This window comes from Anser brachyrhynchus (genome assembly GCF_964034855.1).
Source record: "Anser brachyrhynchus genome assembly, chromosome: 7".
In the NCBI taxonomy this organism is placed as follows: Eukaryota; Metazoa; Chordata; class Aves; order Anseriformes; family Anatidae; genus Anser; species Anser brachyrhynchus.
Window position 1 is genome coordinate 10,672,039 of NC_137701.1, and position 27,804 is coordinate 10,699,842.

General features: G+C 52.0%; 4 protein-coding genes and 2 long non-coding RNA genes across 31 annotated transcripts in view; 2 read left to right on the forward strand and 4 right to left on the reverse strand.

Annotated features, from left to right (window-relative positions):
* Positions 1-7,399, reverse strand: part of LRRFIP1 (LRR binding FLII interacting protein 1) — a 104,839-nt gene extending 97,440 nt beyond the window's left edge. For 6 of the 15 annotated variants that reach the window (XM_080598766.1, XM_080598765.1, XM_080598752.1 and 3 more), the window contains exon 1: positions 7,119-7,399. In XM_080598766.1, the coding sequence (XP_080454892.1) occupies positions 7,119-7,208 (90 nt within the window). In that variant the 5' untranslated portion in view covers positions 7,209-7,399. The remainder of the gene's footprint in view (positions 1-7,118) is intronic. The other 9 variants (XM_080598756.1, XM_080598762.1, XM_080598761.1 and 6 more) reach the window with 5 other exon arrangements.
* A 7,007-nt stretch (positions 7,400-14,406) lies between these two features.
* LOC308197755 lies at positions 14,407-21,282 on the reverse strand. The gene is made up of 4 exons (XR_013953245.1): positions 21,143-21,282; positions 19,997-20,111; positions 18,479-19,121; positions 14,407-15,913 (listed from the first exon to the last, which is right to left on the reverse strand). It is a non-coding gene; the product is annotated as an uncharacterized lncRNA (long non-coding RNA).
* RAB17 (RAB17, member RAS oncogene family) lies at positions 18,621-22,597 on the forward strand. The gene is made up of 6 exons (XM_080598773.1): positions 18,621-18,747; positions 20,666-20,825; positions 21,154-21,305; positions 21,410-21,535; positions 21,848-21,941; positions 22,061-22,597. Exons 2-6 carry the CDS (start codon positions 20,669-20,671, stop codon positions 22,165-22,167), a joined length of 636 nt encoding a protein of 211 aa, XP_080454899.1. The 5' UTR covers positions 18,621-18,747; positions 20,666-20,668; the 3' UTR covers positions 22,168-22,597.
* A 795-nt stretch (positions 22,598-23,392) lies between these two features.
* Positions 23,393-24,715, reverse strand: PRLH (prolactin releasing hormone). Of its 2 annotated transcripts, none has more exons than XM_080600153.1 (2): positions 23,905-24,715; positions 23,393-23,642 (listed from the first exon to the last, which is right to left on the reverse strand). In XM_080600153.1, the coding sequence occupies exons 1-2, from the start codon at positions 24,275-24,277 to the stop codon at positions 23,476-23,478; spliced, it is 540 nt and encodes a 179-aa protein (XP_080456279.1). In that variant the 5' UTR covers positions 24,278-24,715; the 3' UTR covers positions 23,393-23,475. The 2 variants fall into 2 exon arrangements, 1 of the variants encoding a protein (XP_080456279.1); XR_013953721.1 differs by having other exon boundaries at positions 23,504-23,642; positions 23,890-24,715.
* On the forward strand, positions 23,961-27,798 carry LOC308198192. The gene is made up of 3 exons (XR_013953722.1): positions 23,961-24,097; positions 26,977-27,123; positions 27,206-27,798. It is a non-coding gene; the product is annotated as an uncharacterized lncRNA (long non-coding RNA).
* The window catches only part of MLPH (melanophilin), a 30,432-nt gene continuing 28,592 nt past the window's right edge, over positions 25,965-27,804 (reverse strand). For all 11 annotated transcript variants that reach the window (XM_080600140.1, XM_080600147.1, XM_080600145.1 and 8 more), the window contains 2 exons: positions 27,009-27,106; positions 25,965-26,894 (listed from right to left, as the gene is read on the reverse strand). In XM_080600140.1, the coding sequence (XP_080456266.1) occupies positions 26,868-26,894; positions 27,009-27,106 (125 nt within the window). In that variant the 3' untranslated portion in view covers positions 25,965-26,867. The remainder of the gene's footprint in view (positions 26,895-27,008; positions 27,107-27,804) is intronic.

Sequence of the window (27,804 nt, forward strand, 5' to 3'; positions counted from 1 at the left end):
GAGCAAAGCAGATTAAAAGTATTGCTCAGAGTTGTGCCAGCTATATGCAATTACACGCAGCTCCCCAACCACATCATTCCCTAACCCAGCAGCAGCTATCCCAGTTCTGCTAGTTTTCCACTCTTTACGGCTGGCAGTAAAACCTAACATTTTTCAAAGGTTTTGAAGAGAACCCTGCCCCAAAGTCCACGTCCCTAAAGAGGCAGCACACACTGCGTCAGAAATTCAATTACAGGAAAAGGTGACGCAGCTGTGGGGCTGAAGGAACAGAGCAGGACTGTAGGCTCAAGTGCAACTCACACCCACCGTGGGGCACAGCATTGCTGAACCAGGGGTACACTCCTTTCTGCCAGCAGATTGCTTTCAGCATACATCTGTGTCCCAAAACAAACAGCCACCAGCGCTGGAAGCAATCAGAGCTATCTTCTCCTCTGGGGACGCCCAAAACTCAGCTGGTGAGGCCATGAAGGTGCTCACAGCCCTGCTCGTTGGGCTTTGCCCCAGCCTTGCCCTTCATGCTTCATGACATGGACAGTTTCAAATGATTACGGTGGTTAGAGGTAGGCCACACTCTTGCCCATCTGGAAGTATTACTTCTGTGCTTTCCCAGTATCTAACTACTGGGATTCGTACCTCCTCTGGAGCCTCCAAAAATCAGAAGGTTTTAAAAGACCTGAGCAGAATGCATACGTGTTTTTAACAGGACACTGTGTCACACTGTCATTCGTGATCATCTCCACTGAAGTCATTTCCACACTACAAGCACTGCGTGGCAAGAAGCTCAGCTCCTCCTAGGGCAATGAAACACCTTCAAACTACCAACCGTGAAGTACAGCCGTGAAAGTGTTTATTATGCCATGCCAAGCTTCGATTTCAGCAGGTACAGCTTCTAAAAAGCAGGCCTTTGAGAGTTTCCTTGCATTTCTTGCCTCTTACCAACAGCACGGGTGGCTCTCCATCCTCAGAGCACCTCAGAGTACCTGCAAGTACTGATGTTATGATAGAAATGAGAACGTTATGTCAGTCTCTATGTGCATGCCAGTTCTTTTTCCAGCGTTAGTGAGAAAGTTCTCCAGCCTACTTTTTGTTCCCTACTTAAAATATCATGAAGGAGAAGAGAGCGCCTTGGGAGCTGATGTCACAGACTTCTTTCCATACGACACACTGCAGCACTTCCCTCGCCTGCACCGTGTGAGGGAAGCCCAGACATTAGCTATTTCTCCACTATGCACAAGGCCAGCGATTCATCTCAGCAGATTCAGATCCATGAGCAAGTGCACGGGATTAACACCAGAAGCGGAGAGCTCCGGGATGAAATGCCAGTGTAATTATGCCCACTTTCCTTTCTCAGAAGCCTCTCCTGTATTTAAAAGCTCTCAAAACTACCTCATGACTATCTGAAGGAAAATTTGGCTTACTGCAACTCCCCCCGCCCTGTTCCATTCCAGCGGGGAACTTCTCCCCCAAAAAGTATTTTCACAGAAGCAAGACAACAGCTGGTATTTCGGGGCTGCTATTTTAAGGTTTGCCCGTGAGTGCTTACATCCAGCTAGACAGATTCGCTGCTCGGGCAACCTGCTGACTTGACAGGAGGGACAAATACCTTGCTCCACAAGCCTGAAATGCCACATGGATTATGCTCCTCACAACCAAATGAGGAAAGGAAACCCGAACAGCGTTAAAAGCACTGCAAGTGCACTTCAGCTCCAACATTATTCAGCGACCAGCCTGGAAAAGACGCCCATCTAGATGAGGTAGTGATTAGTGCTGCATCCTGCAGACCAGCTCAGCACCTGGGCTTGCAAAGAAGAAGGCTGGGCTCCCCATGCTGTTAATCCTAACCGCAGCCTCGGGCCCGCCTGATATAGGAATCGCAGTTCCTAAACAGCTGTTTCCTCGGATGGCAAGGGAACAGCTGAGGAGGACAGGCCAGGCACAGGCACACAAACAGACAACTAGTTATTTAACGTCGCAACAGGCAGATTGTGAGCTGGGACACAGGCTACAATCACCCATTTAACTGAAATAGGATGGTCTTAAGATTTGTCTCTCGCCTCTTAAACCATCCAAAGCTGCTCTTTCACGTATTTCCTTTGGGAAGGATTATAGGAAAAAGGCATTGGCTTTATGTAATGCCTTCTGGCTACACAGCCAATAAAAGGCACGTTCAATGAAGAAGAGCATATTTGCTACATAAAACGGTCTTAGCTTTGGAACACTTCTCTGTAGCTTACTGGCAAGCATTTCCTACAGAGGCCTCCATCCCTCCTATATTTAGGTCAGCTGGGCTCAGGCCCAAGCCCTCCAAGAGCATCCCTTGCCTTCACAACTTTCTATTCTAGCAACAGCCCTACAGCCAGGCATGCTTCTTCAGATCAGTTGCTCCACAAAGGCAGGCAGTAATGAAATTCAGAAGTCGGTCAGGTACAAGCAACTGGTGTACCATAAAACAGACTGGTTCTAAGGGCTGAACTATTTATGTGGCTCACAAAAGCCTTTGTGCCACTCCTAAATGCCAAGGACCGCTCAGAAAAGCTCCCCCACTGTACTAAGGAGGTGCCCAGCCCTTACGCTGGCGCTACCTAGCTCACCCTTAGGGAACACTCTGGTCTGGGCAACAGCTCACTGAGGTTTGCGTGGCTTGTGCTCCACATGTACGTGCCCAGGCTGCTTGCTTCAGCTTCGACGTTCAGCAAAGGGTTTCTGTCTCTGCCTGTCAGGCTGGTCACCCGATTGGTGTGTAAACCAGAGTCAAATTAGCACCTCGGATCCAAAGCCAGGCCTTTATGTTCTATGGACAATTAGCACAGCTTCTCTTCACCTGTCCTGCAAGTCCAAGTCAGGCTTCTGGAGTTGCTTGGTGCCTTCTCACTATACCCAGTAGGGCAGGCTGGTCAGCTTCGCCTGCATTTCGTGCCATTTCTCATCAGCTACACTTTCTGCTCCTTCACAGGAGCATAACACCACAATTTTTTAAGCACTGAGAATGCAAGTCAATGCTCAAACTAAGAAGTCCAGTGAAACAACCAGAATCATGATCCAAATGTTGCCAGTTACTTAAAAAATGTATATATATATATACACACACACACAAATATAGGTGATAGTTCCTGAATACTGCTAGTAACATAGCGTACAAATAAATAGCAAAGCACAACTCATAATATTACCTTTTAACAGGAAAAAAAAAATTATATTAGTCAAATCAATAACTTTCCAAATTAATTACCAGTTAAAGAGTTCTCCTTTGTAAATTGCTCAATGAAAGAGAAGATTTTTAGCACAGAGATGACAGCCAGGATTGTTCTTCTGAGGAATACAACACATCTGTACACAAGACATCAGGAAAGCAATGTTTAAATTACTTTCCTAATAAAAACAAGAAGTTTGCCTTGACCTTGCTTTCCTCATTCAAGAAAACAGAAGACAGTAATTAATATTATCTGCCTACAGGAAAAATCTTATTTACGTAGATGGCAGCTCTCATTGTATTTGCAAAATTCCTTCTGCTCACAGAACACTTAACCATTACAGTAGCAGGCTGGAATTTAGGAAAAGATACTCCCCTAGAACTGATGTCTCAAGTGATCATGCCAAGCCCATCTAAAAAGCAGGGAAAAGGCTGGAAACCAGTCCCGCTAAGGTTTACAAGCCCAGGGTTAGCTGCCTTCCCAAAACACACGTACACCAACCCGAGAGAACAGATAGATGCCTGCACAGCGTGCGCACGCAGCTCCTGCTGGCACGGACCTCGAGGAGTATCAAACTGCTAGATTTTGCAAACACTGCTGGCATGTATTCACGGAGAGGAATAAAATAGCCCAAAAGTTTCCATTGACCTAAACACAGAATAATCTACTGGCGTCAACACGAGCCTGAAAGTGGAGAAGCCTGTCATTGATCAGCTCCGCTCTCATCTGCGGGAGCTGACAGCCAGCAAACATAATCTCAGCAACACCAGCTAGGTGTACGAACAGCAAGCCCCGAGTGGCAGTTAGCTGCGTCTGTCTGAAACTCACAACACCAGGTTCCTTGATTTAACCTTATTTACATAATTGCCAGTCATTTAATTGAAAGTCCAGCTCAGCAGCTGGATTTATTGGTACGGCAGCACTCTCACCTGACGGACAAGGTGATGTACAGCAGCACTGCCTTCCCCCTCTGCTCTGAGCACGTCTAGACAAGGCGATAAGCCACTTGCAGCTGATCTAGTTCAGAAATCGCCCCAAACATTTTAATCTTAACATTACTGCTAAAAGCCTGTCACTACAGCACGCTTCACTTTTACAATTTCCTTCCGCTCACTTACAGTTGCTTCCTCTTAGCACTGTTCTCACATCCTGCGGAGGCGAGGGCTGCCTTCTTCCCTACACAAAGCTCTCTTTCGGTCCGTGCGAGACTGTACCTAAGGCAAGATGTCCCATTTGCAAGCTCAAATCAAACAGCCAGCTTACGCTTCAAACAGCAGGAGGTTAAGTCCTTACAAGCCTTAATGGCTCCTTAAATGCAGTACAGTAAAATCCCCTTACGTGCAGTACAGTCAGAACTATCATTTTTTTTGAGATGTTCTGACAACAACAAAATACAACTGGAAGCTGTCAAAGCAGCGCTAACACCCCAGAGGAAAAACAGAAGGAGAGACGATGCACACACTTCAGCTTGCTCCCAGAAGTACTTTTACCGCGGGATCTCTATGTATAAATCTGGTTTGGACACCCTTTTAGACTCCCATCCGAACGCGCCAATTTGACATCCTAGAACCTGCTAGCAACTTGTGAGTACCTGCGGCTCCGGGGTGAGAAAGAAAGGAGTAAAAACCTATTCAAGAAAGAAATATGTCTACATGTAAGCTTTGCCTAAAAATCTGTGAGGAAGGCTGGAAGAGATGAAGTCTCAATAACCCTTGCACCTTTCTTAACACTCAGCATCTTTATTAGGAGGAGATGAAAGGCTTACTTTACATTTTCAAGAGTTCTTTGCACGGTACGGATGGATGCAGCCAGGACCCCCTGTGTGAAGAGCAGGCAGTTAAACAACAAAACCATTATAAGGGCATAAAACTTAAGAGGGAGTAATGCAAGGAGTTAAAACAATATGGGAAAATGCTGAACCTTGAACTTCTCAGTTCTGTTTTAGCACTCCAGGGAGAAGATAAAAGGCACGCTTGCGGAGGAGTTTTCAAATAGGGTTGTCCCTTACCCAGTGCTCAGAGAAAACAAACAAACAACACTCTGAGCGTCACACCTCCTCGCGATACAGCAAAGAACAATACGCAAGCTAAAGGAAAGTGGGAGAGAGCCATGAAGTAGAAAAGAACAGCTTAGGCCTCTTGTTACAGATTTCTGTTTTGCTCAGAGGACGGAGTGGCCAGGACACGGTTGTGGAATTTAAGCCCTCATCCCAAAGTCATTCCCAGGATGTTATCATGACTCAAGCTCCAGCAGACAGCGCAGTCATCCTTACTTGCTATCTCATGTGCGGACACAAGGCATTCCTGTCCTCCTACCTCAAACTACCTCTGCAGGAGCTTCCCATTCCCAGCAGTGCTCAAAGAGCATCTTATTGTCATACAGAAGAGCGTTTTCTCATCACACTGATGCACATCTGACTTCTGTTAATGTACCATCTAAGTCACTCACAGAGAAGTTAATACAGAACATATTCCAAAGATGCTACAAACTGCTCAAGAACAGCAGAGACATCCCAGATCAAAACTGTCCTTAGAGGCTCGATCTGAGAAGCATGATGTTATAGGTAACTCAATCTACCAGCAAATTATCACTTGAATTTATAAGTCAGCCTTCTACCTCCCTAGCCAAAGTTTACAGGCCTGCCTTCTACCTCCGTAGCCATCAGCAGCACACTGCCCTGCAGCAACTGAGCTTCAGGAAAGGACACCAGAAGAGCCCAATCTCTATCGGAGGGTTTTATCTGGCTGAGGTCATGCCTTCAGCCAACCCACCTGAGTCAGACAGGTGTTGGCACTAAGGGGAGCAGACACAGGGAACAGGACGTCCACCTTTAACAGCAGCCAGCATCAGGCCAGCAGGCCAGCTTGGACACAGCGAAGAGCTGAACCCCAGGGCTGTGGGGCTGGGCTCAAGCCTGGGTCACCAGCCTCTCTTTTGGGAGATTACAGAGGGAAGAGCGCATAAGAATCCATGTAAACATAAAACCAAATTCACACCACATTTGCCATTGATCCCGTACAGCTGTACACAATCAGTATGAATAAGCTGGTAGGAACAAGGCAGCCATCAGCTGTTTTTAACTGTTTAAAGTCACATCAAGCCCAAAGATGCATTGTCTAATGAACCACATGCCTAACTCGTTACATATAAACATATGCAAGCCAGTTTCCAAGTAGATGTATGCCTACAAACATCATTCTGCTGTCGTTTGGTGTATGTTTTGTTCTTACACATACCTCCAGGAAAAATGAGTGTTCCTGGTCCTCAGTCATTAATATCAAGCCCACTGCAGCAGATAATTTTTGCTAAGCGAAGAGGCCAGACTACGTACAGCAGGGCTCCTGCCCGGGCTGGCACGACACAGTGTTTCTCTCACGTATAAACACCGTAAGTGCTTCAGGCTTAAGTGGAGCCCTCGGATCATAAATAGACCCACACCGCTGCAATTAACGTTACCTTTTATTTAGCGTTTAATGACTTTGCCCTTGAATTTCCAGGCTGGCTGACGGCCCAAGAAACAGGCGGTGCTGGTGGGATGTCTCCGGGTGCCATCGGTGAGGACAGGGGGACACAAAGTGGTGGCACCGCCACCACCACCGCACGCATCCCACATTGTGGTGTTGCTCCAGGGAAGGGCGCTCAGCTTCCCGAAAGCCACCGCTGCCGGACGCTGCTCGCACAAAAGAAATACAGCTCTCCCACCCAGGGTTCGTGGCTGAGGTGGATACGCGCAAATAACGGTGTTTTAGGGTTTTTTTGTGTGGGTTTTTTTTTTTTGAGGGGCTGCATTTCGCACCTGTGAGGGGATGGGGGGGGACACCCCCCGGCCGTTACTGCCGTTATACCCGGGGGGGCTGCTCGTGGGTGGCCGTTGGGAGCCATGAGGAGGATGAGGAGGGGGATGAAGGACAAGGGGGTGCCGCTCACCTCACGGGCGATCTGGTTGAGCGCGTCGTCCTCCGCCGTCAGGCGCTCCCGGTTCGGCAGCCGCTTCCTGCCGGCGCCCTGCGTCCCCATGGCGGGGTAGGGAGGATCGGGTCCGGGTGGATCGGGGGGGATCTGGGCCGGAAGGATTGACGGGGATCGGCTCCGGGAGGATCGGGTGGGAGCCGCCCCGCGCCCCCCCGGCTCCTGCCTCAGCCGCCCGCCGGCCCCAGCAGCCCGACACACAGCGCCCCCGCCCCGCGCATGCGCCGCCGGGCCCCGCCGGGAGGGGCTTGGGGAGAGGGGACGGGGTTTGGGGTCGGGGTTTTGGGGCTTTAGTGTGAGGGTTTTGGGGTGAGGGGTCTGGGGGTTTTCATGTGAGGTGTTTGGGGTTTGGTGTGAGGGATTTGGGGTTTTGAGGAGAGGAGTTGGGGTTTGGGGCTTTTGGTGTGAGGAGTTCAGGGTTTGGGGTTTTGTACCGTGGGTTACTGGATGTGGTTAATTCCACTAAACTGCCAGCGTTAAACAGCTCGGTGCTTAGCCGAGGTGAAGTAACTGGCGCTGACAAGGAGCCAGTGATCTCCAGGATTCCTGTCATAGCCCTTGTACCGCTGTTCTGACCCCTCGTACATCCCCTCATACCGCTGTTCTGACCCCGAGTACATCCCCTCGTACCGCTGTTCTGACCCCGGGTACATCCCCTCGTACCGCTGTTCGGACCCCGGGTACATCCCCTCGTACAGCTGTTCGGACCCCGGGTACATCCCCTCGTACAGCTGTTCTGACCCCAAGTACATCCCCTCGTACCGCTGTTCGGACCCCGGGTACATCCCCTCGTACCGCTGTTCTCACCCACCCCACGGCCCAGCACAAAAATTAGAAGTCTCTCAAGCTCGGGACGCCAGATATGTTGTGCGGATGCAGTGCAGAAGAAGGACTGCAAAAAAAAAAATGATTGCAAGATCCATCCCCCTGCTGACAAAGAGCAGGGTGTTGCGTTTAGTCTGCGTGACTTAATTTTGCTGTAAATTCAAACTTAATAAAGGTAAAAGGCAGCACTATAGAATCACCAAGCAGCTCAGGTTGGAAGGGCCCTTAAAGCCCATCCCGTTCCAACCCCCTGCCATGGGCAGGGACACCACCCACCAGATCAGGTTGGCCAAGGCCCCATCCAGCCTGGCCTTGAACACCTCCAGGGATGGGGCACCCACAGCTTCCCTGGGCAGCCTGGGACAGGGCCTCACCCCCCTCTGAGTGAAGAATTTCTTCCTAACATCTAATCTAAATCTCTCTCTCTCTAAATTCAGCCCCCTGATAAATCTTAGAAAGGGGAGGAAAACAGCCAAAGCTTGGGGCAACTCCAAATTACAGATCAGACCTGTTGTAAAATCAGAAATTGGCACAGCATCACTACCCGCAGGTTTCTGGGTTTGTTGACCAGATCTGCCAGCCCATGCACACCCAAAGCCAACGCTTATCTGGAAGTTTTCATGTACAACAATGGGGATTTGGGTCATTTCTGCAGAAGACTGATCCTCAAATTCAAAACTGTGTCAAACAGTTTAATATATCATCCCTTCCCATGAGGGCATTTATCAGGACATAAAGAAACCGGCTGCTGCTTCAGGAAAAAAAAAAAAAAAAATCTAGTTCTAGCAGAATCCCTTTCCCCAGATGGGTATAAATGCCCTCCACACAATCCAGGCTACTGGGCTTCTGGTTCTCCAGAAACTACTTTATTGTCACTTGCTGCTTTTTATACCAGTGACATCAAGGTGACTATTTATAGCCGGTGCCTGTGCCGAATCCATTGTCTTCATTCCTCGGCAGGGCAATGCCTGCAGGGCCCCAAGAGAAACGCTGTGGGACAAACTTAGCAAGGAATCATGCAGACCTTTGGTGGGCAGCTGTCGACATTACTTTCTCAGAAACACTGTCTTGTTTGTTTTCCTTTTTTTTTTTTTTTTTTTTTGTGGACAATTTGGACCGTGTGCGCGCTTACAGCTCATCTCAAAGTTGTTTGGGGATCCATCGTTCTTCTGATGACGCAGTAGTACAGACCAATGCTGTTTCTTGGGCCTGGGACTATTTATTTCTACAAGAAATAAATGACTTTTTGTCAGCAGAAGCAGCTACATCAGTTCCCCACTTTGCTTGGGCATTGAAAACAAGGGAGCCACATCCCCAGATTTGAAGTCACGTCTACTCTGACTCCACACAAGTGGAGACAAAAGCACACGCTCTGCAAGGCCGTGCAGGGGCTTTAATAGTGGTCCTGCTGTGTGGGTAAAGCCTCACTGTGACTAGTTTTCCTAGATATCCCACAGGCTTCCCTCCTTCAGCCACTTTCACACCAACCTCACCTCCCAGAGGCCTTGCTTAGCCTTATCGCTCTTCCAGGCTCTGCATAGCTTGTTCCCTGAGCCCTTATCCTTGAATTTGCCCCTGCCCTTTGAGGAATTCTGGCTAAAGACGCAGGGCAGCACCTTATTTTTAGGCCCGTGTTACCCAGGGATTTCAGCCACCTGTGCGGCTGCATCACTGTTATCCACGCGAGGAATTTCCAGTTCAGCCGTGCAGGAAGATTTGCATTCGTGCCTTACTGGCTGGAAGCCTCGCAGAGATTTGGCCTTACAGCCAAGCTGAAGCTTGTGTGGGGCAGATTTATGTCTGAAAACCTGCCATTGAGAGAGCTTTCTAAAGAAAAATAATAATAGAGTACTTGGAAGAGAAGTTACTGAGTGTCTGTAGTCAGAACTCAAATCACACATGCACTGCAGCCTAAGGAATCCTTTTTGCTTGCATTCCAGACACTTAGAGTAATTTCTTCTTTTAATACAGTCAAAATAAGCCATCTCGTTATAAAGATACTATACATAAAGAATTTGTCCAAATAAATATGAAGTAATGATTCAAATGCATTAGTTTTGGCTACACTGTGAAGTGCATTGACTGCCGCTGCAAATTAAATACTGAAACACACATTTCTTATTTTAACAAGCAACATGAAGTCGAGGCTCGTTTTGTCTGAGAGCCATAACTGTGATTAATGATACTCAGACAAGCCTGAGTATCCCATGCCAGTTTCAAAGGGCTCTATTTTAAGAGCATAATACGTACCTCATTCTCCAATATCCTGCATACAAGGGGGCCGTTTCATGCAGAGTACATCCCAAAGACACAATTTTCCCTCTGTGCTGCTCTTAAACCAAACCGCCTTGTAAAACCGCACTCTGGAGGATCAGAACAAGCAATCAGCTGTTAAAGCTGCCGCTGCTTGTGTACTCAGTAGGCCCTTTTTACATAATAAAATTGATGTTTTTATGCACTTCGCAGCAAAATATGGTTACATTTCTATTAGCAGCAAGCTCTGGGAGAGGGGAATCCAGTGGCTAGCTGACAGCATTAAAAGAAAACACAGGGACTCTCTGCTACGCCATAAGACTGTGGCATCTGGCAAGCCAGAAATGAAGCTTGACAGCTTTAATAAGATGTCCATTAGCCCAAGGAGAGTGGAACACTTAAATACCTCGGAAAACCAACACTTAGGAGGCCGATATTTCATATTGTCAAGATATGTGAAAGGAGCAGAGCCCCATTAACACCGTAAAGTTTTGCAAACGTAACAGCAGTGGTATCCAGTAGGGTCTGCGGATTTATTAATGGGAAAAAATTACATCGTGGACAAGTATGTGCTGGCACTGAGATACTTCAGAAAAAAACACTGCTGCAACTAAAGGGCTTCTCCTTTATTCCACCTCCTAAGGAGCCCATGATCATCATCTCTTCAGCAAATGAACCCTCCTGGGAGAAGCTTTCAGATGCTGGTGTCACATCTGAGCAGCGTCAAGACAGGGCTCAGGAGACCAATAGCATCTGTGCAGGTTTGTTGGGATGAGATTCGTTTCTCTTCGTGTCAAAAGAGCAGCTATTTGCATCAGGGGGGCTCTGTCATGCTGGGAACCTTGCGTGGCTTCAGCTCGGAATTGGACCCCCTTCAAGGCCGAAGAAGAATCATCCTTCCGATGGAGTTTTTCAAAGCCTTGTGCTTGATTTCATTTAATGTTTTCATTAGCACTCCTACGCAAGTAGTCCAGCACTAATGAAATACACCCTGTGCATTTCACGGGGTTATGAAGCAACATCAATAAAGGAGGATACAGTCATACAAGAATGGGAAGAGGCTAAGACACAAGTGGAATGACGTCAGGCAGACTGCAAATCCCACGTCAAGGACTGAACTCGTGATCTCACCAGCTGGAGGTGGCAGAAGAGGCGGAAGTTCTGGGGTCACAAACTGGTCATGGGTTGGTTGTGTCCCAGCATCACAACACAAACACCAAAAAATTATGTTTAATGTTAGAACATTTCAGGTAAGGGTGTCTCAATGCAAATACTTCTACCATTACACAAAATATCCACAAGACCCTACCTGAAATGGTGCCTCTTCATCTGGTTACCTGTGTGAAGAAGAATTCAGACTCACATAGCTGTAGGCAGAAAATCTGCATCTCCTTTCTATAAACTCCTTTGGAGAGAAGAGCTGGGGATGATTCTGCATAAAGTTTGGAGCCAAGTTAGCACAAAAGCTATAGGCCATACATAATAGCAGTCTGGAAATCACAAGTTTATTGCCAAAGGTCTGGACACGCATCCCAAACTAAGCGTTATCATGGGTGTCTGGCTGCAGACACAGCACTGGGGGCTCCCTGCCCTGCCACAAAGTTTGGGACGTCAATATCCGTCCTGCTGGCACTGCAGCAGCCCCAGAGAGGTTGTCCTGGCCCCCCAGTGCTCCTGTTTGGATGGCATAAGACCAACCAAGCAATCATGCAAGCATCCAAAACCATGCCAGGCAAGGAACTTATCTGCAATTTTCAAACTGAGCTTGCAGAAAACTGCCTGTTTTGGGCTAAAACGGGAACCAACACGGGGCAGCCTCTGCGGACCTCATTTAATTAGGAGCAGACACAGCACGACTCAGGGTTTTTTGGCACAAAGCAAAGTTAAGCCAGCCCCACAGCAGCTGCAGGGAGCTGAACCTCTCCCGGGCTGCTGCACAGCAGCCTCGTGGCTGTGCCTGGATCCCGGCACGTCAGGGACGAAGGCACGTCAGGGTCTGCTGTTTGCGAGCTGTGCCGCTAACTGCTCCCCCAGCCAGCTGCAAAATCTGGCTGCTTCTCTTCCTCTGGTCCCCCTCTTGTCATGTAAAGCTACGTTTTAAGAGAGCCCCAGGCTGTTTTCTTAGAAATAATGCATCAAGCATGAAATAAGTGAGAGCAAGGCATCATGCAGCCTTGTTATGTGGGCTGGATCCTTCCTGCTTATTTGATTTCCCTGAGGTTTGTCTGCTCCATGCTGCGTGGCCTCATCCGCTCCTGTCCCAAATATTCCAGGGTTAAGCTAAGCCATATTTTCCGAGCAGGCCTTCCAGGTTTTCTTCAAGCCGAGTTGTTTTGGACCACAGTAATGCACAGCCACAACACGGCCTGAAAATGCCAATTGTCTGTAAGGGGCTGAGTATTTGCACTAAGTAGTTGTGCTGTCCCGTAAAACAGCACGTGGACAGCATTTTGGGAAAGCGTATGTGAACACCAGTTTAATTAATTGGAGTGGAAGGAGGAGCTGTTTGCTGTCCCTATGGAAGTCCATCCAGATTGATCCAAAGTTAGAGGAAAAACATCCCTTTTCCCTAGTGCCAGAGAACCGAGCCATGCTTTGCTTCTAGAGATCTTCCACACCTGTCAAGAACGAGCTATTTTCCATTCACCACTTTTACAGCAAAATTAAAAAACTGCCTTGTCTTTTCTCAGGGAACGGTTCCAACCACTTAATACCAGGAAGAAAAGCTCCTGCACGTGATGTCTCACATTTCTGCATACGTGCTGAAGCCGTGCATCGCTGCCCTGTCTCCTGCCTCGCTCACCCACCCGCCCAGGACAGCGGCAGACAGCAGATATAGTTCCTGGCCGGCCGAAAACAAGCCGTGCTGGTGCTAAGGGATGCAGCCTCCAGCTGTGCTAATCACCAGCAGGGCAGGAAGGCAGGTCATTATTGTTTCCTGAAGTGAAGAAGTCTGCCTAAACTCGGAAGTGAAAGAAGATACCAGTAAGAAAACATTGGATGAAACGGAGACAAAACACTTCAGATGTTACAGCGTATTCAAGCTAACGGTGCATCTGATTTTAAGTCATAATACATTTTCCTAGCACCCCTAGCATCCTTATTTTTTCCATGCACAGGGAAAAAAATGACATTTGGGAGTGATCCATGTGCTCAGCACACTTTCCCTGCCCTCTGCCCCCATGCACCCCAAGTCATCAGCTAGATCCTGCACCCCAAACCCCTCACCAATTACCATCCTCTGCAATTTTCTTGCCGGCTTTTCCACAGCATTAATTATTATGGCACTGAAGCCCTTCTGACCATTCCCTGTAGAACTCTGAGGGAATTATTTCCCCTGTTCTCCATCAGCAAAGAGCCAAAACGGTCAGGCAAGAGCTGTCAAATTCGCTAGTGTTTAATTTTCTTGACAACTGTAGAAACAATTAAAAGAAGATTTTCCTCAAATACACTGACTTGCTGCAAAATGCTTTCATTTCAGCTACATTTAAAAAATAGTAACAAAATAGCACTGAATAACCCAAACTGAACATAGAGGAAAATGCGTGCTTGCATCTACAAGCCATCAAGTTACATAGACAGCTGAATGGCTTTGCAAGCACCAGGCTGGAAACAGATCTCAAAGGCAGAAAGAGCCACCAATTTCTTAGCCACAAATTTCTGCTCTTTCTTTTGCCTTTTTTTGCTTTCCTAGCTGTGCATTGCCCTAAGGACAGCTGCTCAGTGCATAGCCACTTATTGCAGGGCTTCCAGCTTTAAATCACATAGGGCTGGGCACTGTCGGGGGGAGCTCCCCAGGAACTTGTCAGACACCGCCTTCATTGCTCAACCTCAATTTCCACAGAAGTTTTCATCCTCCCTGACCTTGCAGCAGTGGTGGTGGCTGAGAGGAAAGGCAGACTTTTCTGCAGTGGCCTCTTTCTGGGCAGTCACTAAAGCTCCTGAAACATGCCGAGTGCATCAGCGGCTCCACAAAACTAATTAGAAGTTCCCAAAATAATTTTTAATATGGTTTTCAATTAGGAAAGGAGCCGCTCGAGGTAATAGCAGGTAATGGTTCCCCTCCCCGAGGCATCTCCATCCCTTGCTGGCTCGCTGGCAGGGGATGAGACGTCTCACCTCAGCGTAGCAGCTGTGGCTGGCACAAAGCGAGGCTGCTCGGGCTCAGACAGATGAAATAATTTCTATTCCCGTGCATTTACACACCACGCCTGCAACACCCAGCCCGTGAAGCCGAGGAGCAGCTGGAAACCAGCCAAACACTCAGCCGTGACCCCCCCCCAAAAAAAAAAAGGCAAGGAGACCACGTGGCTGCCAGCCCTCTGCGAGGCAGGGAGAGACGGACCCCATCCTAAAACACCCTGTGAACACGTCTGTGCTATACATCCAAAACCTGGGCGGGGACTCCGGCAGAAATAAACCCGTGTTCACACCCACACGAGCTTTCCAAGTCTGCACGAGACGACATTGCTCAAATATTTCCCCCTCTCCAAGCGCTGGCAAACTGCTTGCAGTCGCGTTCATCATGACTGTCTCGTGAAAACACCGACAAACAAAACACTTCTGGGGGAGATTAACTGGGCTGGGAGATATTTTTTGGCTGTCAGTGAACTCCTCCACGGCCCTTTGCATAGAAAGGTGCTGCCTACAGCCATTTTTAGCCTGGTTTCCTAAGGGAACGAGCCATATGTGATCACTCTGTCCATGTGTGCCTGTCCTGGACTAAAAGCTTAACCCAGCTTGCCAGGAACCACCGAATTTATCAGAGAGGTCAGGATCCATCCCCTTAATGTGCTATACCCCTGCCAGAAAAAAGCATCCCCCTGAGCTCAGGGTGGGCAGCAGACAATGCACGTGGCTGAAGGAGCTTAAGGGCTTTCATCGTGCAAACCCTGCACCTCATTAGGCAACGATGAATCCCGTTTTGCAGTACTTTTCCCTCTTTTTCTGCATCCTCCAGGGGTTCTCTTCCCCTGACGTCCCAGCCGTGGGTCTGCCCAGCATCCCCCAGCCATCCCTGTGACCAGCTGAATCTCATTTCAAGTGGATTCACCCCGGGACCTGCCCCTTCAAACAATTTCCAGGCAAAGCCATAGGAAAGCATTTCTTGTGGTTCACAGGCACTGAAAATGTTTATTGTAGTCAGTAGTTATTTTCCCTCCTCGCTCTTTAACACATTCACCATCGCTTATCATCTGGGACCCATTAATATTAAGCGTGTTTAAAGTTTCCAGGCCAATCTCTGGAGTGTTTTAGCAACGTTAATAATTAATAGGGGAAGACGAGCACTTCAGAGGCCTGAAGCAGTTCACAACGGGCTGGGTTTTGAGGCTCAGCATAAAGATCTGTTCATCATTGCAACACCACTAACCCTCAAAATATTTCGTAGCCCTACCAGTGCAACAGGGAGGAGCTCGGTCTTTCTCTCATTAACAAAGGCAGGACTCTTCTTCCTCTTAGGGCTGACAAAATGACTCGTTAAGGCTCTGTTGCAACAGCAGGAACAAACCTTGCCTGTATTATCATTAGCAGGCTACCATCAGTCTTCAGCAGGTGAACTCCAGGGGATCTCATTGCACCAGCGCACGATTTTACTGCAGGCACAGAAGAGAAACGGCAACAACTTGCAGGAAGGTGGCGACGTCCTCTCAGAGCTGATGAAGCCCTTAAAGCTCCTAGAAAGCAGTGAGAGCAAGACATAAAGTAGACACGAGTGGTGCATTCATCCCTAAACATTTCCCAGCACGATTCCCAAGGTCTATAATTCGATTTTCTGGAATTGGCTCCCTTTCACATGGCGCTTTACCCAGGATCTTAGATGGGTTTAGTAAGCAGCTGTGTATCAGCTTGGGAGCACTGATTCCCTTTCCAGCATGGCTTCCAGGAGCCTATTTGACGGCTCCCAGCTTGGGCTTTGTGCAGACAGTGGCTTCTTGTGTCCTCAGCACGATCCCTGAGCTGCAAGCAGCCCCCGTGGGCTCGCTGTGCCTACCCCAGCACACCATGTACCTGTCAGCAAGGGCGGGGGTAAAGCAGTAGCAGCCTCCATCAGTATTATTGACAAGATCTGCTCAGACCCTGGGCTTTCCGCTTCACCACGATTTTTTTAAGAGCACCTTTAAAGTGATTTGATAGCAAACGAGCCCATTTGCAGCTCATAAACATAATTTGTCGTGACCTCTCGCTTTGAACTCGCTGTGCTTACCGTGCTTCAGACGTTTCTTCTCCAAACAAATCGGCCTGTAAAAATAGGAGAGCCTCAGCCTATTCCTGAGGCTTTGCATCCCCTGTCCCCCAAAATGAGCCTGAAGCTCCCCAAACTACCTCGTTATTCTCCAAAATACCCAGGCAGTTTGGAGCCCTGCTCAAAGGAGCACGGTAAGGCAACAACTGGTTCTGCAAAGAGACAGGACTGCAGATGGACTCTGCTCATTTTTAGCAAGACTGGCTAAACCGAAATAGTGATCCCAAAGGCAAGGCCTGCTAAATATACTCACACACAAGTGACCAGTTCCTTTGAAGCTGGCGGTGCAGAGACAAGACGTCTGCCCTAAGCATCTCTAGCAGCCCCAGCTCTGTGCTTTGCTCTCACTGCTAACGCCATAAAGTTTCCCGGTGCCTTTCCAGTATAAATAATGCATCATTTTTTTCTGCTCCTCCACATTCCCCGGGAACAGCAGAAAGAAAGGAAAAGCCACTCGTGCTTTCAGGTACTTTCTTCAGCCCATTGTGCAGCGAGAGACGAGGCAGGCAGCGGTGCCCATGGAGCAATTTGGGTGGCCGAAATATGCCCTAGGAGATTTATTTTGACCTGTTCTGGTAGCCCTGTGCACTAAAACGTTGCAGCTCCTGCAGGAAAAAGGATGAAAGCCGGGGAAGGTCCGCAAGTGGTTTCGAGGTGCTCAGGTCACGCCTTGCTGGGCTGGGATATTTGGTCCCTACCAGCCCTGTGGCCAGAGCTCTCCTACGAGGTCTTGTGGTGCAACCACAAGCACAGAACTAAAGGGTGCAGGCTCCAGGAGCAGGCTCAGAAAGGAGACTCGGCAGCGGAGAGCTGTGCCGTCTGAAATCACGGACGAGCTATGCCCTCTAGTGGGTCTGCCGCTGGAGAAGGTCCCGAGCAGGAGGCGGTGCGCACCCCAGGGACACATCCCCGGGACCCGGGGGAGGCTTATAAAAGCCCCTGCCTCATCCCAGGCAGGTGCCACTGGGATGGGAACAAAGAAAAGAAGAGAAGTGCCCAAACGCTTTTCTACCCCTCTGCTGTACCAACCATTCACGGGGCCACGCCAGTTTGGGATTTCACAGGGTGGTTAGGAAACTTCTTCAAAGGCTCCCCAGATCCTTTCCAGCCTGGCTGATGGGCAGGGAGCCGGGAGGAAAGGCTTTCCTGCCCTCTGGTAAGGAGCTGGATGCAGGCTAAGCTCTGCTTGGGGGCTGGATGCAGCTGAGCGGTGTCGGTGCTGGGATTTGTTCCCCCCAAAAAAGGAAATCCACTCTCGTTTGGCTCACGGACCAAAAAGTTACTTGTGCAGATCCATAAAGCTTTCAGAGCTGGCTCTTGAAGGCAAGGCATTACAGATGGCCAGGTTAGTGCTACAAACACAAAAGCTGCCTTCCTTTAGGTTTCTAATGACCTGCAGATCTTCCTGTTCTCTCTCCAGACCGGTTATCCCAATACATTGTGCTTTTCCCCCATTAAGATGTAAGAGCTTTAACAAGAACTCTGTACAAAGCGCCCAGCCCCAGCGGTAACCAGCCATTAGTTTAATTAAAAGGCAGGAAAAGCCCAAGTGCTCAGGTTTTTTTCTTTGCTCGCTTTGTCTGCACCTCGCCGGCTTGTCTGCTAAGCCCTTTGCGGGAGCAGCGGGTGTGCCGCTTCCCACCCGCTCCCCAAAAACAAATCCCTTTGGCAGCCCTGGCTCCGAGTTATCGCAGCCCGGGACCAAAGAGGAGTCTCACCTGCGTCAGCAGAAATTGCAGCATTATAAAAAACCCTACAAAGGCCAGATCCCTGGCTCCAGCCTGCCTCATACCCAACCCTCCCCATCCCCAAATCCCGGCTGCGGGATGCGGGCGGTGATGCTCGCGGCACCTCCGAGGACAAGCCACCGAAAAGAAACGGCTCCTGCAGCAGGGACAAGGGACAGCAGGGACAGAGGGAGCACAGAGGGCAGGGTTTATGGCCCTGCCTCGCCCAGCCGGCGGGGAGGGTTTAAGGTTCACCCGTTTCTGCTCACCTCTCGGCTTTGGCACCGCTCTCTGGCAGCTGCTGGCGCGCCTGACGGAGTTTCACTTTTAGTTTTCTGCGGAGAGGAGGCAGCCAAGGAGGTTGGAGGAGGCCGTCCCCATCTGTCGAGGCTGTTCCTGTCTGTTGAGGCTGTTCCCGTCCGTCGAGGCTGTCCTCATCCATTGAGGCCATCTCCATCCATCGAGGCTGTCCCCACCCGTCGAGGCTGTCCCCGTCCTCCACCACCCCTGCGCCAGAGGAGAGCCAGCCTGCAGCCAGGTAACCCCTTCCTCTGCCTCCCACCTCCCTCCAAAATCCCAAGATTTGTGTCTTCCCACCAATAATCAGCCCCAGATCCCAGCCACAAAGGCAGCCCAGCCTCCAAAATCGCAGTCGGAGGGGGATCTCTGCTTGTTGCTGGCATTATTTCCCCAGCAGGGCGATATTGACCCAGCCTCTGCTCCCTGCAGTTCAGGGGAGGGCTGATCGTGTTGGGAAATCAGCACTGCGTGGATCCAGCAGTGTGTACACGTCAAAGTGTCTTTGCAGTGCATGTTTCCCTGTCCCCTGGCAAGCTTCCCCTAAGCACGGTGACTGCCGCAGAGCTCAACGCCAGCAGGAACGATCTGGGGATGCCGGTGTGCTAGCACCATCTGGGGGGAAAAAAAAAAGAAAAAAAAAAAAACATAAAAAATCCCACGTCCAAAACCTGCAGGTTAGGTGCAGCAGAAACCCAGCAAATGGCTCCAGCATCCTCTGAGAGCTGCTGGCTCAGACATCAATCAGACACTGTTAATTTCCCAGGAAGTTAAATGAAGGCTTAAATGACACTTCTCAGTGTCTCCATCCCCAAAGATTTGCATTTCTTTTATGTTTTCCCCCCAGTGATATTTTTTTTGGAAATAAAGGATAATATTTTTTTGGAAATATTTACCCCTGAGAGTGAATACAGCAGGACCCCCTCCCAAGTTAGCGATAACACAGATACTGACTTATCAAGTGGCAAACGCCAAGCCCTCGCTGTTGCTTTCCAGCTCAGATAACTGCTCCACCTCCTGTTTCTGCCTCATATCACTAACAATAAAGCCCATAAAATGTGGGTTTTATGCAACGCTTAACCCTCAGCTGGAAGCAGGCACGAAGCTGCTAGGGTAAGGTCAGCCGAGCCTGCCCCAAATGTCTGCCTCGGGACACAGCTGCCACAAAATAGGGGGTCTGTGTAAGGTTAAATCAAACTTTTTTTCTAATGTTTCCAATACCAACAAGGTTCCTGGTGTGCTCTGCTGGGGCTTAGGTCAGGAAACCAGCAGGAAAGGGGATTTCGGGGTTTCTCTCTGACACCCTCGTCCCAGCATGGGGAAATCAGGGAGGCTGCCTCGGCAGCACCGACAAAGAGCAATCCAACAGCAACAAACACTTTCCCCTAAATCCTATTATTTTCCATCAAAATCAGAGCAAAATGACTCGTTTTGCTTTCTTGCCGTTCTCTTCCGGCGACCAGGGACGTGCACCCCCTGCACCCTCTTACCATGGGAAAAAGATTGTTGGAGATGAGCTCTGGCGATGCTCCCCCTCTGCGATAGGTGCTTGCAAGGAAATTTCCAGCGATTGCAGTAATTGTCGAGTGAGCTTCGTGTAATCTTCTGGGGTTAAATGGAGGTGCATTTTAAGAAATAATTTGAAATAACGAGTAACAGGGTTTAGAAGACAATCTGCAAATCTTTTCACGCAGCTGCCTGTAAAGTTTTTTGGAGCATTACCTATGACAGCAGACAAAAATACCAGAAGGAGCACAGCCTTATGCTGCATTTTAATTTTTTTGTTTGTTTGTTTAAAAGAAATAATAAGCCAGATAATAACCTGCATGAACTGTGACCCTGCTCTTCATCATCAGGCTGTACAGTGCATTTAAGGGGCTGAAAGCAGAAAATAATCAAGGGAGTAATAATAATAACACTTCCAATAATCAAGGGAAAAGGGAAAACTTGAGCAAACTCCAACTGGGCATGGGCAGGACTGGGTTTAGGTGTTAAAACAGGCTCTTTTGGGCAATGTTGGACTTGCTGAGTTACTGGGCGAGCTCCCAAAAGCTGTTTTGAGGTCACTCCACACTGCCACCAGTAGGGATTTCATACAGGATGCTCAGCTGGTGGACCTGGGGTCACTGCAGGCACATTTTGGGTTGGTTTCCTTGCAGGAGATGGCGCAGGAAGGGATGGCAGGTGGCTCACTGGAGAGGCATTGTCCCACCTACATCTACAAAGTGGTGCTGCTGGGGAGCACGGCGGTGGGAAAGTCGAGCCTGGCCTACCGATACGTGAAAAACGACTTCCAGGAGTCGCTGCCCACCGTGGGATGTGAGTGAGCATCCCCATCCCCCCCCCTCCCCCCCCACCATGTGGATTTGCTTCCCCCATTTGCTGCCAGCTTCAGGTTGCTGCCATCCACCTCCCCCTGCCCCAAGCAACCAGCAAAGCCACGTCCAGGGGTATTTGTGGGCAAACCCTACGCCCTGCCCTGTTGGCACGGGGGCGAGCAGCCAACCTCTTCTGCTGGGGTGATGAAAACCCATCCAGTTTTCACAGCAGCATCCCTGACCTTGAATCGGGTTCAGCCCCATGGCAGCAGACCCAATTTCTCCATGCTCACCCCAAGTGATCGTGCCCCAGCCCACCTCTCTTGCAGGCTCCTTCTTCACGAAAATAATCCGCATGGAGTCGGCCACGGTCAAGCTGGAGATCTGGGACACGGCCGGGCAGGAGAAGTACCACAGCGTCTGCCACCTCTACTACCGGGGCGCCCACGCCGCTCTCCTTGTCTACGACATCACCAACAAGGTGAGGGGGGACGCTGAGCCCCTCGGCACCAAAATGCTGCCCCGAGACACGTCACTGGTGGGGCAGAAAGCTCCAGGAGCCATGGTGTCGCTGTCTCTCCCCAGGAAACGCTTGGCAGGGCGAAGCTGTGGCTGAGGGAGCTGGAGAAGGAGTTCCTGCATGACGAAATCGTCATTGCTTTGGTGGGCAACAAGACGGACCTGGCTGAGGAGAGAGAGGTCCCAGCCGAGGTGGGCACCTGTATCATCCTCCCTTCCCCACTGCAAGCATCAAAACATGCCCCTTGATACCAAAGGGCTTTTGGGCACCCCCAAAGTGAGGTCCCTCATTGCTCAGCGATGCATTTATGGGCAATTTCTTGGTGCCTGAAGGTCATGGTAGGACCTTTGGCTGCTCTTACCCAACCCAAGCACGCTGAGTAAGCCTGGCTCTCGTGGTCACCTTGTGCCCCCAAACTTCATGGCTGGGGGAGAAACTGACCCCTGAGAGGTCTCCGCATGCCCCCAGGGCCAGGGGAAATAACGCTGCTCTTCTTCTCCCAGGAGGGCGAAGAGTTTGCGAGGAGCAGAAGCCTGCTCTTCACGGAGACATCGGCGAAATCCAACCACCAAGTAAAGGATGTCTTTATGGCTGTAGGTAAGACACAGTGGCTGCAGATGGGAGCTGACATGGGGGAACCATGTAGTCCCCTGGGGCAGCAGGGGGACGGGACCCCCAGGCAGGGGGTGCTGCCCTGTGGCTCTGCTCCCCCCCAGCCCTTCAGCTCCTGCAGCGTGAAGCAGAGAAGGCACCGGCCCCGCGCCGCGGGCAGCACGTGGACTTGGGGGCGAGCAGGGCGAGGACGGGGTGCTGCCACATGTGAAGGGGCCATGGGCTCCCCATGGGACACGGTGCCGGGGAGGACAGGAGGGACCTGACCTCGTGCTTTCGGCATTGGTGGTGACAAGACAGAGCGTGGCACTTGGATGGCACAGACCGAGGATCTTCCTCATCATCTTCTACATGAGAGCGCACATAGCGTGCACATGGGGTCTTGGGCCAGGGTCTCACACCAGCTTTCTCCATGGGGATGACCTCCTTGCTGGTCCCAGGGACCATGCTGCCACCGGCCCGGCCAGGATCCCATCCCATCGTAACGGGGTTTTAGCACATGGGTGCAAATAAAGAGCGGGTCACCCTCACCGCCTCCTTTTCCCTGACCCCAATCTCCACATGCAGGTGGGGACCACGAAGGTCTGGAGGTGGCAGGGATCAGAGCCCGGCTGCAGCTACCCAAATTGCTGCTTTTTTTTTTTTGGGGGGGGGGGTGGGGGGGAGGAGGCAGGACGCTCTCACCTCCAAACCTCCCCCCCCTGCAAAGCGCTCAATGAGGGGCCCCCTGCCCATGGGGCAATGCCTAAGCTGGTTTTTGGGGTGCACAGGGACACTCAGACCCTGGGAAATGCTCAGCCACAAGGCAGTGAACACCCCTGGGGGTGCTCCTGTGGAGGGGACAGAGCTGCAGCACCCCTTGCCCAGCCTCACCAGGCCCCCAGAGCCCCCCCATGGGAACTCCCACCTGCACTGCCTCCCCAGAACTGAACCACTTCAAGGAATGGGGGCTCCCCCAGCAAAAACCCAAGGCTGCTTCCTCCCTAAATGCCCTCCGTTAATTAGGCAGCTAATTAGTTAGTGGCTGATTGCCACTCGCCCCCTGCCCTCTCCCTCCTGAGATTAACCCTTCCCTCCCCAAGCAGCCCCACTCCCAGCGGATGGGGCTGGGGGTGCTCATCCCCTCCCCATGCTGCCCTAAGGCTGCTCGCAGAGACCTCCATCACCCTCACCCCCAAATTGGGTAAAAAGTGGGTAAAAGTGGGCTTGGGGGGTCCAGCTTGTGAGAGGATGCTGGGGGGGGGCAGAGGGTGAGGGATGGGACCCCACGTGTTCTCCCCATGCCACAAAATGGGGCTTGGTGCGGGGACCCCAAAGGATTCACCTGGGAAAGCAGGGTGGGGGGGGCCTCCAGGGCTTAATTTTAGGTGATATCAGCAACATTTGGGCTCGGATCCTGTTCTCCCGTCCCCCCCCCCCCCCCCCCCCCCCGAAAGGCCCCTTCCCCACACGCTCGGTTTTGGAGCAGAGAGGCAGGAGGAGAGGAGAAGGGCTTTTATTGGGGTCCCCCATCTTCAGCTCAGGTGCTGCGCTCCCCCCGGGGGGGCTGGGGGCGCAGAGGGGCGCAGGCTGGCCGCAAGCCGCCCCCCCTCAGCTGGGTGCCTTCTCCCAAGGCTCGCCGTCGCCCAAATCTCCCCACCGGCCTGATCCCGCGGCCGGTGTACCACGAGGGGTCGATGTCCGGGTCTGCAAGGCAACGAGAGGCGAGGAGGCATCAGGGCGATTTTTTTGGGGGGGATAACGGGGCACTGCACCCCCCCGAGGGAGGGACTAAACCCCGGGGGGGGGGTGACAAAGGGGGCAGAGAGGTGCTAAAGGCTGGCTGAAAGGCCAAACCAACCTGCACGTCGGCCCCCTCCCTCCGTCCCCCCCAGATTCACGGCGAGGGGCTGGGGGTGTGGGGCGGGGGGGGTGTCTCGGGGGAGTCCCTTACTGCTGCTCTCCTTACTCCTGATTTCCATGGAGCGGACGCGGGTGGCGGCGGCGGGCAGGGCCAGGCAGGCGAGCAGCAGGCACACAAGGCAGGCGGCCCCCAGCTTCATCCCCGGAGGATTTTCCCCCCACGACGGCTCAGCCCGAGGACACGGTGACGGCGATCCCCGAGGTGGCTGCGGGAGCAAAGGGATGGTGGTGGGACAGAGGTAAAACCACGGGGTTTGCTCCAGGTGGTGATGGAGAGAGCGCGTCCCCTCCTCTGGTGGCCATGGGGAAATCCAGCCCAGTTGGGGCAATAAAGGGAAGCAAAGGGCACAGAGCGTGGTGCTCATCCCTGTCCCAGGGAGATTTGGAAAAAAAGAGAGGGACGGAGGTGAGAACGGCATCGCATGGCCGTGGGCACGTGGGGTTTGCTGGGGGCATCGTGGGGCGCATCGTGGGGTGGCACCCAGGCAGCGAGGTCAGTGCCCGAGCACAAACACCCCGCGAGGCAGCACGGGCTGGGCGATGGGTTTTATTTCTGCAGACACCTGCCGGGTTGAGGGCGGTGGAGCAGAGCACGGCAGCTTTGTTCCCAGGGACACCTGCGGAGGAGAAGTTTGCAGAAAGCCCTCTGCGCCTGGGGAGGGCTCGGCGTGGGGAAGCACCTGGCTGCCAGCTCCAGCGCTGACTTTTATGGGCCCCATCCTTGAAAACCCCAATGAAATAAATCCCTGGGGACAGAGCAGCGCCTTGGAGCCCTCATCCGGCAGACAAAAGCGTGGTGAGGCAGAGAGAAACTCCGGGCTCGCTTCCCCTGGCTTCCCCCAGTGGTCCCGGCCCCCAGTACTTACCGCGGTGCGAGGCGAGGCGCCCGGTGCCGTCCCGCTCACCCTCTGAGCCGGAGTCCCCCGGGACACCGCTTTTATGCCCGGTTTCGTGCTGATGTCAGAGGCGAGCCCCGGCGGGGACAGAGCCGGGGCATCTCCTCTCCCCTCCCCGCCGCCCCCTGCGCTCGGCGCTCATCAAATCAGGAAAGGGATTTTCGTGACTCATAAGGGGCCATAATTTTATCTTCAGCCGGCCGAGGCAGATAGCTGGGGAATATGTTAATCCCCGCGTCCTCGACGTGACGTTATTCTGCACGGAAGGACGTTTTCCCCTCCGTCACCCTGCCCTTGTTGGGGGGGGGGAGGCTCTGGGGGCCCCAAGCGCCGGGGTCCCGCTGCCAGCACTCGCCTCCCACACGCTGCTTTTGGGAAATCAGACAACGAAACGAGCAGGCTCATCCCCGGCACTAAAACTGTTTGAAATGGGTTAAATCTATTTAATCTTTGTGCTGCTGTTTGTGCTGTGCTCAGCGAGGGCTCATCCCCCTCCTGCCCACACAGGGGGCTGGTTGGGCGTCAAACAAGCATCCGCTCCCCGGGGAAAAAATGGGACTGCCAGGATTTCAAGGAATGTCCCCAAACGGGGATGTCTCCGTGCTGATGGGATGGCAAAGGTGCTGGCCAGTCAGTTCTGGGGACAGTCACACGAGTGGCACCACACCACGGAGCAGTGGGGAAAGGGGTGGAGAGGGGAGACAAAACCCCATCTGCCACGGAAAGCTGGGCCACCGACCAGCGCTCATCCCAACCACAGCTCTGGAGAAGACAGCTTCTGACCCGACAAGTCAAATTTCCACCCTGCTCACCACCATCTCCCCCGGTTCTGCTTTGGTGCCACTGCTTCGTCTCCTGCCTGCTTTTTAAACGGGGGGTGCATATACCTGCGTCCTGCTTTGGGCTGGGCTGGAGTTAATTTTCTCATAGTGGCTAATATGGTGCTGTGTTTCGGATTTGTGGTGGAAACCGTGCTGACAGCACCCGGCTGGTTCAGTTGCTGCAGAGCAGCGCTTGCACAGAGCCAGGGCCTGCTCTGCTCCTCGTGCTGCCCCCACAGCGAGGGGCTGGGGGTGCACAGGGGGCTGGGAGGGGACACAGCAACACTTTTTGTCCCTTTTGCTGCCCGTATAACCTCAACCCACAAGTTCCCACTTTACCATCCCCGTTCTTTCCCCCATCCCACTGTGGGGCAGTGAGCAATCACAGGTTCTGAACACAAAATTGGCTTTATTGTATGATTTAGTGTACGTATATATAACCTCTACACGGGCAGACAGGGCAGGAAACCAGCAAGTAACAGGTTAACTACAGCCTGAACAAGCAATCAATAGCATCCCAAGTCTGCTTGGGCCACCTACAGCCCTTGGCTTGGCTCGATCTTTTGAACTTCAGGCCACGAGGATTTTTGTTTGAAAAAAAGGAAACTGGTTTTGTTCTACCTGGAGCGGGAAAGTTTCCAGGCTCCAGACTTACAAGACTTACAGGACTGGTTTCTGGACTGCTAGAGTCTCTACGGCTGCTGAAGCCAAGCCTATGTGTTACGTGCTTGGGAAGTCATGGTGAAGGTAAAGGGCATTGACCGGCAGGTACTGAGCCAACGCTTTTAGCAAAATTCTCCTCTGAAGCCTCCAGCCAGAGAAAGCAGCAGCTGGAGGCAAACGAGCAGTCTGGATTTTGGGGTGGGTGGGTGCCACTGGTGCTGCTGGCAGGAGCCCGGGGCCATCGCAGCCCCCAAGGGACATCAGCAAACTTCGGGCAGAGCGGGGAGACTCATGAGGAGCCCCTGTGCTCTGCTCGCTGCTGATGTGACCTCGCGGGGAGAGTGGCACCGAACCTCCCGGCAGGTAGGGGGGAGGAGGAGGAGGAGGAGGAAGGCAGCGTCCTGCCCAAAGCCACAGCCCCGCAGATGTGTGCCCCCACACGAAGACCAGGCCACGCTCCTGCACCCCGACGCCTTGCTTCTTTTGGGGTCCTCGCTGGGGTCCTGGCTTCCCCCCGGCTGGGCTTCCAGGGGCAGACGGCAGCGGGAGAAGGAAGGGCAAGCGCTGGGGGAAGGTGGCGAGGCTCTGCGCTGAGGTCTCGTACTGTCGGCGGGACGGTGCCCCTCTCCTCAGGGCAGGTGGGTCATCACGGGCTTCTGCAAGGCAATGACAGCACGGCCTCAGCTCGTCCCCTGCCCCAAGGGCCGAGGCCAGTGTGCTCCCCGTCCCTCCCTGCAGGTTTGAGGGGGGCTGTGTGGCCGACCACGTACCGCAAAGAGCCGCTCCGCTCTCCTGCTTTTCCCGTTGGGGTTCCTCTGCGTCAGCGAGCCACGGTACGTGGAGTTGCGGTCGAAGGAGTCGTCAGGACCTGTGATAAAAGAAGAGGTGAGGCTGGGAGTAGGGCTCTGTAATCATTTGGGACACCAGGAAGAGCATCTGGTCATCATCTGCCTTCCTCTGCCACCAGTTTCTGCCTTTGTGGGTCTCCTTTACGAGTCTTTGACCTGCCGGGATATGGAGCTGTCCCATCGCCCAGCCCAGGCAGAGGGGATTATGCTCGCCTGGTGATGTCCAGCCTGGTCGAGCATCCCTCTATCTCCTCGTGGGGCTGACGTGTCCCCTGCGCTGCCCTTATCTGCCTGCCCTTCTCCACCAGGAGGGCAGCTGGCTGTTCCTCAGCACGGGCAGAGGGGACCTCGCCACCTCCCAGCCTCAGCCTGGGGAACCGAACTTTAAATTGCCTGCGCTCGTGGGCAAGTGAGATTCCTTCTCTGCATTAAATGATCTTTTCCCCTTTTTCCTCCATTCATCTTCTATTTGGCATTATCTGGAAGAAGAATCATTCTTTCTGCCTGTGAGCTCATGAGGCGAGATAAGAGAAATAGAAAAGTCATTTCCTAGCGGCCCTTGCTGATAGCAGTCAGGATGAAACTGTCCCCTGCCACCCCAGCTGCTGGGACAGGTTCCAGGTCACTGGAGAACTTTGGTGGCACGGCCACCGGGGTGCCACAAATGGAGCAATTTGGTGGATGGGTGACCAAGCACCCCTGAGGCCACAGCTCTTAC

What these genes read in the sequence shown, in the direction of transcription:
- PRLH (XM_080600153.1), bottom strand. Translation starts at nt 24,277, where the DNA reads ATGCCGTTCTCACCTCCGTCCCTCTCTTTTTTTCCAAATCTCCCTGGG. An exon ending in CCGCTCCATGGAAATCAGGA is followed by an intron (nt 23,643 to 23,904) that starts GTAAGGAGAGCA and finishes GTTGCCTTGCAG; the next exon opens with ACCCGGACATCGACCCCTCG.
- RAB17 (XM_080598773.1), top strand. Translation starts at nt 20,669, where the DNA reads ATGGCGCAGGAAGGGATGGCAGGTGGCTCACTGGAGAGGCATTGTCCC. An exon ending in TCTACGACATCACCAACAAG is followed by an intron (nt 21,306 to 21,409) that starts GTGAGGGGGGAC and finishes GTCTCTCCCCAG; the next exon opens with GAAACGCTTGGCAGGGCGAA. An exon ending in AGAGAGAGGTCCCAGCCGAG is followed by an intron (nt 21,536 to 21,847) that starts GTGGGCACCTGT and finishes TTCTTCTCCCAG; the next exon opens with GAGGGCGAAGAGTTTGCGAG.